We start from the raw sequence: 10,608 nt of genomic DNA, 5'->3' as shown, positions 1-10,608 counted from the left end.
CTATCACACACACTCTCTCTCTCTCTCTCCCTCTCTCTCCCTCTTTCACACTCGTACCCCCTCCCTACACGCACATATTCACACATATATAACTTTGTTTTAACTCTTAGAGAGTTATCGCCCTTCACCTCACTGAAATACACTTTTCAGTTTATATTGTATTTATACTGTCTTCGGTAAGATTCTAATGTTTAAATTTTGAATTGCTATATTGACCAAATTTCAGCCAAGCGTGTAAACTGTACGTAAGCATCAGATCGTATTATTACGGTTTGGGAGTGGTACCGCAAAACAATATATAATAAGCAGGTGACAATTTTCTTTTCAACAGCTGTTCAATTAGGATTCAATTGCTCCATATATTGTTTGAACACGATTTAAAAAAATTAACTTTTGTTTAAGGAAGGTGGGGTTATTGTTCCTATCAGTTCATGTTTGCTTGTGCATGTGCGTATAGATATTTATGCCAATGGAGAACAATAAAAGAGCCAGTAAGATAAAGCATTATGTAATATATGTACTTAGCCGTGATCAAAAACGAGATTATGATATATATTGTCATCGTCTAAATGAAGTAAACTGTAATAGCTTTTGTTCTCGTGACATTGCATTATTTATTGAGAATAGAGTGGAACAGATGTCTGCCAATATTACAAACATACTCATTTGATGATTTGCGACGTGTATGTTAATATCAACAAAACTTGAGTGATAATTACGCAATACAAAAATTCTTACTTTGAAATCAATTTTAAATAATAGTGTCTTATAGTTTTCTAATTAGCGTGTGTGTTTGAACCACTGATTTTCCGTAAAAAGACACACTTATATAATACTCTCTCTCTCTCTTACACACACATTCATACATTCACAAATATATAATGGAATATTAGATATGTGTGAAGGCGGTGAGCTGGCAGAAACGTTAGCACGCCGGATGAAATGCGTAGCGGTATTTCGTCTACCGTTACGTTCTGAGTTCAAATTCCGCCACGGTCGACTTTGCGTTTCATCCTTTCGGGGTCGATAAATTAAGTACCAGTTACGCGCTGGAGTATCACACAGACACCTTTAATGTAATTCTCATGGTCATTAAAGATGACACACTAAGTGACATGGCTTGTGCCCATTGAATTACAAGTACAAACTACTTTTTTTCCAGGTGAGTGGACTAGAGCAGGAAGAAGTAGTACATTCCTCAAGAAGAAAAAGCGCTAACAGAAATCTAACTCCTGACGTTCGATCATGAACTGATTACCGCAACGATTAAGCTTAGTAAGATCCGATATCTTAATCAATTCCAGAATAACTGAACTCCCATGATTTTCCGTTTAGGTATTCTATTTTCCCGTGTTTCGTTCTGATTCCGAGCAATCTTTACTTAATCAACTTGTCAGTTGTGGAAATTGCTGAATCATGTGAAACGTGTATTAAAATAGAGCTGTTTTAAAATGGATATCTACAAGTAGAATCGGAATTCGTCAACCAGTAAATATATGAAAATGTTTCGCGTCATATCCACTGTTTTATTATGTTAGCCATCAAATTCAAGGTAGTCATGGTTTTACCACAGATAATATTATTCCTATATGAAATTCTTCAATGTATCAATACTTGGTTGACAAATCTACTTAAGTAAACACTTCTACATCGAAATAAGTATTATTATTATTATTATTATTATTATTATTATTATTATTATTATTATTATTATTATTATTATAACCGTCGTCGTACTCTTCATCATTGCTGCAGTTGCTCTTATGACAAATCTTTTATATATATCTATGTGTATGTTGAGAAGGCACGTGGCTTAGTGGTTAGGTTATTCGACTCGCAATAAGAGTCGCAAGTTTGCTTCCTTAATGGGTCACCCTTGTCACGCTGAATCACCCTGACAAGTATTTGAAGGAGGGACACGTGTTTGTGGAATGTTCCCTCACTTGCATGTTAATGTCACGGGCAAGTTTGAAAATTACCTGTAATATATATGTGAATATATATTTTTTTCTGGTCTTACAGTATAAACATGGTCGCTCTACAAGCAAATTGCACGAAAGAATAACAAAGAGTAGTGATACGTTTTATCTGGAAAAGTGATGGACGATCAACAGTGCAAGGTACAGAGCTTTGCTGGTCAACAATCTGAAGACAGCAATTCGCACCAAACGGCGGAGACTGTTGTCGAAAAAGTTTTGTTGTTACAGGACAATGCTCGCCCTCACACGGTAACCCAGACCGTTATAACCACTAACCAATTGGGTTTTGAGGTTCTGGAACACCCTGCCTACAGCTCAGATCGTGCCCCTTCCGATTATCATATCTTTGGATCGTTCAAAGATGGTTTACGTGTCGTCCATTTTCTACGGATGGAGATGTGAAGGAACCGGTGCAGAAATAGGTGCACGACCAACCGAAAACCTTCTTCTTGGAGGGAATACGCTACCTTGTGAACCGCTGCACCGAGTGCATCGAAAAGGACGGAGATTATGTACAGAAATTTGCGTACTTGTTTCTTCCCTACTTTTGTATAAATGCTTTGGAAAAGTAAGTGTGCGTGCAACTTTTGATTCTCCTTCGTAGAATATGTCTGCGTTTGTGTGGGTATCGCTGTGTATATAGCATTAAGATATTCGTGAGATCTTACCCCATGTTCTATATCAACAATATCAGAAGACGTCGTAATGATAAATCTCCCTCAAAAATATTTCCATTGTCGCACACATAAAAAATTTAGCTTATTAGGTCAACGTAACAAATTTATATGGACCAAAAATTCGAAAACATGTACGATTGTTTTCTGAACAACAGGAAATACGAAACATAACTCCATAATAGTCTTGCAAACGAAACCGAAGACATTGTATTTCACAAGAATATTAGTAGAATTTGAAGCACCTCAAGAAAAAACGAGACGTTAGTAAATGTTTTAATTCGTTTATCGTCTTAAAAGATTTCAGTGGCATCGGTATTCTTATGGCAATTTTATAACAGTAGCGCCGCATTGCAAACAGCATTGAGATTTTAATTGTTCTTACAGATTATCATTATTACTATGTATGTATGTATGCATTTATGTATATATATATATATATATTACGCAAGAAAATATTGACTAACCGTTGCATAGATATGGCTTCTTTTTCATTGAATGCAGGCGCAAAATTAGTGCATTAGTTACATAAATAGCTATCAATATCGGTGACAGGAGAAAGAGCATATGTCTGATGTGGTATCCTTCTAAACTTAACGCTACAAATCTATTGTAATATTTTTTAAAACATTTCTCCAAGTTTTGTTATACCATAAAATATTTTTTCAGTCAACACATCATTATGATGGAACTGGCATATTCATTTCATCTCGTCCATATCGATAACATGTGGAAGCATGGTGTCGGGGTCTTTCCAATTTTTAATTGTTCGATAATACTGCAAACAAAAATATTTGAGAGATAATCTACATATGGTATATCTTTGTATTTACATATATGAAACAAAACATTATTGGAAAGATTGGATATAATGGATTCAGATAAAATGATATGTATCATGTAGTAATATCCCTCCTCATTCCTATATTTCAGATGCACAGGAACAGAGATGTAAACCACAGTTATTTTTAATGTAATTTAAATGTAAATCGCATTTGTATTTAAATCTGCATATGTACTCCTATTCATTGTAATTGTGTTGGATAGAAACTCACTAAATATTTATGATGCAGCAAATCGAGCCTAGCATTTATCCACCGGATCAAATACGGTCAAATGCTCAACTTATGTAATTCTAAATGCTCCTTAAATCTCGATCCGATTTCTTTCTTTTATTCCTTTACTGGCTTCAACTAGAGGCTGGAGCCATAGTGGAGCAACTCCTTTCAGTGTTTTGGAGTATCATTTCGGTACTAATGTTAGTGTCTATCTGACTGTATGCATGTATGTATGTATGTATGTATGTATGTATGTATGTATGTATGTATGTATGTATGTACATATGCATGTATGCATATATGTGTGTACATATAGATGTCTCATTATTTTATATATTGCACAAAATATCTGTTTTTATAAGTGGAAGTAGAATTGCATAAAAAATTTCTTATGTATAAATGTAGAGACATACTCTGTGTATGTTCATATATATTTAAACACGTCCCATTTTAAATTTGATACCAATATGTTAAGGGTGTTTCTTATTACCAATCTATACTATCACTCTGAGTTGATTGGATATTAGATTATAACCTCCCATTATTAAATAATTATCTTTTCAATTTGTCCACCAATTTCCCAACAAGACTTTTGAAATAGTTTTTTTTTACCGTCAAATATATCCAGAGATGTAGTGTGAATGTATGACAACAGCAGAAATCATAAATAATATACGATATTATACACTGATCAAGTAAAGAATTTTGTCTCATAATAACACTACTTCTGCCATAAAAGAAATATATATATATCTTACAAAGCACTTTTGGTAAAAGTGAACATTGAAATATGCATCACAGTATTTCGATATTCCATACATGCATTTAGAATGTGTTCGTAATAGTCTGCAACGAAATGAGAAAGAAAGAGGTTTTGAAACAAAGCAAACATGTAACAGATGTATTGATTTCTGATTTCTTTTTTTTTTTACATTCTTTAATTAAAAAGCTTCTATGTCAAAAAATAAAACATGAAGAATTTGGAAAGATAATGCTGTTTATTAAACATCTATGCGATACAATCATATACATCCGAAAACCATCTTTTCTCACCTACGCCTCTTAAAGATTGTAGATGGTTGCGAATGTCTCTTAATTGCCGAACCTGTTCAATCAACTCGGAAGAGAAATGAACCATACAAATAAGAAAAGGAGAAAAACCGGAAGTAAAAGGTCGAAAATCAGGAGGGATAAGAGAAGATTCTACTGAATGTCATATTATAGTTTTGCTACATACTTGCAGATATTTGCAAAGTGTGTGTGCATGTATATATATATGTATATATATATATATATATATATATATATATATATATATATATATATATATATATAAGAATTTAAGGATTCGAGAAAACGCATGTTATAATTGCATGCGTTTTCTCCAATCCTTAAATTCTTAAATATACTCAAATAACCAAAATTTCAAGGAGTTCCTGCCTTAAAAACAGGAACTAAACCACAGTTATTTTGTGTTCTTTGCTACATTGGTTTCTATTAACCCATTTATTCTATCAGAAGAATTTGTATTCATTATGATAGAAGAAATACACACATATATATATATATATATATATATATATATATATAACATATGGTATAATATCAGTGAAGGGGTACCTAATTTGCATACCGAATATGATTAACACTCTATAAGTACCAGCAGCCTGTCAACAGGGGTCTTAGTTCACACAGTACTATGGTATGATAGGATAAATATGTAATCTATGCATGTATATATATATATAACAATATATATATACACATACATATACACATACATACATATATACAACATACACATATATACACATACACGTACACACATATATATATGCATATATATATATATATATATATATATATATATATATATATATATATATATATATATATATATATATATATATATATATATATATATATATATTATATATATATATATATATATATATATATATATATATATATGTATATATTAATAAGTTGGTGTCGAAATTTCCCTAACTAGTTCTGCAGCACGTCAGCTGGTGACAGCACACAATTGCGTGCGCAGTGAAATTTAGTAGTGTCCTCCATAAGGCATTATGCTGAGTGACATCTCTTTGCTTATTTCGCAAGTGGTGAAATCTGCTTTTGTGATAAAGTGTATGCTGTAGTCTGAGATTTTAGCATGGTCAGGAATAAAGAAATAACGTGAGATTTTAGATTAAAGCTATGAAGTCTGCTGCGGAGACATTTACCAAGCTTTGGCCAGTCTGCAGCTACAAGGCATTGGACTATACACAAAGTCTTATGTGCCATACATACATATAAATTTACATGTATATATATATATACCTGCAAAATGAAAAATCCTGTTCAAGGTTCTCGAAATAGTACAGGGGAAACTCGCAGTGTTTAAGTGCTAATTGAGGACACATGTCATTAGACTCTCCACCTAAAAGCAAAAGAAAGATTTTTCTGGTTATATTTAATTATTTATTTGTCCACCAATCTTGAAAATACACAATTTGAATTTGATTTTGTACCAAAGGATATGAATTTATGTATGATAATTTCTGTTTAATAATTTAGAGCGTAGGAATATAAACAGTCATCTCCTTTCTCTTCGTTTAAACATGTATTTACAGAGAATTTGCAATATATATATTATGAATATTAGGTACATTCTTTTAGTTAAATTTTATCAAAATCTTGGAAAATCTAGGAATAAATCTAGGAATAAATCTGCATTTAGCAGCTCAGTATTTCAACATTTTCTTTATAAGATTTCGTAGTGGAATTTATTTTGCTAGTCACTATTTTATATCTTCTCGTGGTATTTAAAAATATTGCTCGTTAAGTGACATTGCCTTATGCTTGAATTTGTTTTAAACGTTTATAATTCAAATATTGTTTGTTGATATGGAATACAGTTGTCACTAGATTTATCGATAATGATAAATATAGGGTATGTTTTTTAGTTATTCATTTAGCTTTCTCTTCGTTAAAGTTAATTACCTTCAACTGCATATTAAATAACAAGTATCGCCTTACACTATTGTATAATCTTTGTAGAGTTTTCTACCAGAAGTGCTTCACAAGTAATTATTCTAACGTAAGAGGTGGATTGAAAAAAGTTCCTGGACTAGATATATTTAATAAAACAATCTTATTTACCTGTTTTAACATCATCACTTCCAAAATAGCCACTTGCACAGCAGCATAAGAGGCCCAGCGTTCGTGTCACTCTTTGAATCCGGCTTGGAAGATGTTTTCCATAAATGTGTTACAGCATTGACCGTTGAAATAGATTTTAATCTTGGGGAAGAGACGGAAGTCTACAAGCGCTTCTCCAGGCAAACAAGCGAGTGTGGAAGCGATGATATATTGTTTTAAGGGAGAAAAATACGAGTGAGGAGAGCTCAGTGACAGGGTCCGTTTTCATAGTGAAGTATCCAATCATTCGCGCTCCACAGATCCGGTCGATGTCACCGAATGTCTTCCCTCAAACGCTTCAAAATGTCATTGATTGTCCTTCGACGATCCTCATGCACAAGCGGATAACGTTTCTCCAGTTTTCCGGGATGATGCTCGTGGCAGCTCTACCCGATCGGACATATTCTTCCAGTGACACCCATTCGATTTTGAAGCCCTCTTGCTACTTGAAACATTGCTGACAACCAATTGCCTCATCGCTGCAAGCTTACCAAAGCATTCCCAATGGTTTTGCTACTTCTGAGTGTGCACGCAACAGTATGCTACCATGTATTGGCGTGCTACAGAACTAGACTTAGTAATTTTTTATACCACCTCATATATCCCTATGATTGGATCTTACGAATGAATTAGCAAAACAATGTAATAACCTTGAACAAAAAGCACTTATTTAACTATCTAAAACTTGAAAATTATATTGACGCTTTAGAATGCAAACAAATTGTTGTAGTAATAGTGTATACTACTAACCTAAATAAACTATTTATAACACTCTGATATGTTGGAAACTGTATCATACTTCTCTCCAAAATTCACTTTAGAATAATCTGAAAATTATTAGCATTGATGATGAAATATTATCGATAACAATGCACCTACTATATTATAGGTAAATCTAATTTAGTCTTTGCATCAAACTATTTTCTCATACAAACATAAGAAATATACGATATATCAAATAGTGTTTACACAGGTTTATTTTCCAGATCTAAACATATCCACACAACACAACAGGCAAAGAAGCCAAATGATTGATTGTAATTTCACTACACTAACACTGACACGAAGAAGATTGATTTTTAGACCTATTGAAAATAGAAAACGTCTCACACACATTTAGCTACTAAGAGCTATAATAGAATTCGAATAGCGATTGTATTTTTAGAATACACATATTCTTTAGACAACGTTACTGACATAGTGACGCTTCCAAAACATAATACCCAAAAATTACTGCTATTTGATCAGTGTGAGTATGTGTTGTTACAGATCCGTACATAAATTAAAATTACCCACAATTCTTTTTTTCTGGAGATTCTACTAGAATAGATGCAAGCGCTATTATGATTTGTAAAAACATGTGACATATTAATAAAAATCTGTAAATTTATAAACATCCAGATCTCTGAGTAGCTTTTGTTTTTAATATATATATATATATATATATATATATATATATATATATATATATATATATATATATATATATATATATATATATATATATATATATATATATATAAGAGAGAGAGAGAGAGAGATACATATGTATATATATACATATATATACATGTACATATATATGAATATATATGCATAAATATATATAAATATGTATATATATATATATATACATATATATATATATATATATATATATATATATATATATATATATATATATATATATATATATATATATATGTATATATATATATATGAATATATATATATGTATAGATATTAATATAAAAGTATATATATCTATATACTCGAATATTTGAATAAATTTAGGTACTCATACGCATGCAAATGCACACACACACACGTATATATATATATATATATATATATATATATATATATATATATATATATATATATATATATATATATGTTGTTGTTGTTGGCACTCCGTTGCTTACGACGTCGAGGGTTCCAGTTGATCCAATCAACAGAACAGCCTGCTCGTGAAATTAACGTACAAGTGGCTGAGCACTCTACAGACACCTGTACACTTAACGTAGCTCTCGGGGATATTCAGCGTGACACAGTGTGACAAGGCTGGCCCTTTGAATTACAGGCACAACAGAAACAGGAAGTAAGAGTGAGAGAAAGTTGTTGTGGAAGAGTACAGCAGGGTTCGCCACCATCCCCTGTGGGAACCTCGTGGAGCTTTTGGTGTTTTCGCTCAATAAACACTCACAACGCCCGGTCTGGTAATCGAAACCGCGATCCTATGACTGCAAGTTCGTCGCTCTAACCACTGGGCATGGCGCCTCTACATATATATATATATATATATATATATATATATATGCCACAACCTCATGACAATCGGTGCTCAGTATTTAATTCGCCGTATACTAGCGGCACGGCAAAAGACCAATCAAATAAGTACTAACCTCGACGAAAAGTATTATAATAATAATAATAATAATAATAATAATAATAATAATAATAATAATAATAATAATAATAATAATAATAATAATAATAATAATAATAGTAATAATAATAATAATAATAGCAATGATAATAATGATACTAATATAAACTGGGTTCGTTTCATTCGCCTAAATGTACTTCAAGAATTTGGCCCAAGTATTCCGCAATCTAATAAAAAAGATAAACATAAGAAATAAAAGATACATGTATACTTACAAACTATCAGAAACGAAACGATGATAGAAATTTTCATTGTTTACTTCAATAAAACTTAATGGCTAATGTCTGCGTGAGGTGAACTTATTCACTGACAAAATTCTTGTAACAGATGGCTAGCATCAGTAGGTTCTATACACAAGTGAGTTGATGAATTACTTAAATTTTCACACATATACACACAGGGTGGCACAGAAGTTATTGAGAGGTTTAATTTTTAATAATTCCTCTGTTTTTACAAACAAGTGTATAAAATTTTAATTCAATATAGAGGAGATAATGGAGATTAATTTGCATTAATCCTTTTTCATCTTACCGCTGCATAACGTTTGAAAATGACATATTTTCGATGGCTCCTTTTTTTAGCTTCACACTCTATGGGGTGGGGAGATATAAGCAGTAGCAATACGGAATCGTAAGATATAATTGCCAACCAAGTGTGGCGTTCTATACAGGAAAGTGCACCTGAGGGTTATAACCAAAGGAAAACATCTCTACCAGCTGTCTAACGACACACATTCTGTGTCCGATTAGTACATAGGAGAAGAGGTCATCCTTGCAATATCTAGCCTTACGTGATGCACACAGACTCGAGTTTCTGGGTGGTTATCCGTCCTCAGCTTGTGATGATCACCACCTTTTGTTGTAAACTCATTCAACTCGTAAAATATTATATGTAGGTATAGTATATTTAATACTATATATAAACACACACATATATATCTAGATACACACACACACATATACATATCTATATATTTATATATATATATATAATAGAAGAAAAGAATATTTGTGTGTATATACATATAAATATACATACATATATATATATATATATATATATATATATATATATATATATATATATATATATATATATATGTATGTATATTTATATGTATATACACACAAATATTCTTTTCTTCTATTATTTTATTCGTTTCAGGGATTTGACTGCGGCCAAGCTGGAGCACCGCCTTTAGTCGAATAAATTGGCTCCAGGACTTATTCTCTGTAAGCCTAGTACTT

At 31.9% G+C, this 10,608-nt stretch overlaps 1 protein-coding gene across 2 annotated transcripts; it reads right to left on the bottom strand.

Moving 5' to 3' along the window:
• Positions 1-2,921: 2,921 nt before the first annotated feature.
• LOC128249835 (uncharacterized) lies at positions 2,922-10,338 on the bottom strand. 2 transcript variants are annotated; one of them, XM_052974379.2, is made up of 4 exons: positions 9,577-10,338; positions 6,052-6,151; positions 4,470-4,557; positions 2,922-3,431 (listed from the first exon to the last, which is right to left on the bottom strand). In XM_052974379.2, the coding sequence occupies exons 1-4, from the start codon at positions 9,611-9,613 to the stop codon at positions 3,354-3,356; spliced, it is 303 nt and encodes a 100-aa protein (XP_052830339.1). In that variant the 5' UTR covers positions 9,614-10,338; the 3' UTR covers positions 2,922-3,353. The 2 variants fall into 2 exon arrangements, with proteins under 2 accessions (XP_052830339.1, XP_089222323.1); XM_089366197.1 differs by lacking the exon at positions 9,577-10,338 and adding an exon at positions 6,874-8,297.
• Positions 10,339-10,608: the final 270 nt, after the last annotated feature.

Source organism: Octopus bimaculoides, chromosome 18, assembly GCF_046866305.1.
Source record: "Octopus bimaculoides isolate indiv1 chromosome 18, ASM4686630v1, whole genome shotgun sequence".
Lineage (NCBI taxonomy): Eukaryota > Metazoa > Mollusca > Cephalopoda > Octopoda > Octopodidae > Octopus > Octopus bimaculoides.
This window is presented reverse-complemented; position numbering and strand designations above follow the sequence as displayed.

Bases quoted from the DNA above. Each gene is read 5' to 3' on its own strand.
- LOC128249835 (XM_052974379.2), bottom strand. From the start codon at position 9,613: ATGAAAATTTCTATCATCGTTTCGTTTCTGATAGTTT. The intron at 4,558-6,051 runs GTATATATATAT...ATTTCGTTGCAG, and splicing joins CAGGATTTTTCATTTTGCAG to ACTATTACGAACACATTCTA. The intron at 3,432-4,469 runs GTAAGATATATA...TTTTGTTTGCAG, and splicing joins ACTTTTACCAAAAGTGCTTT to TATTATCGAACAATTAAAAA.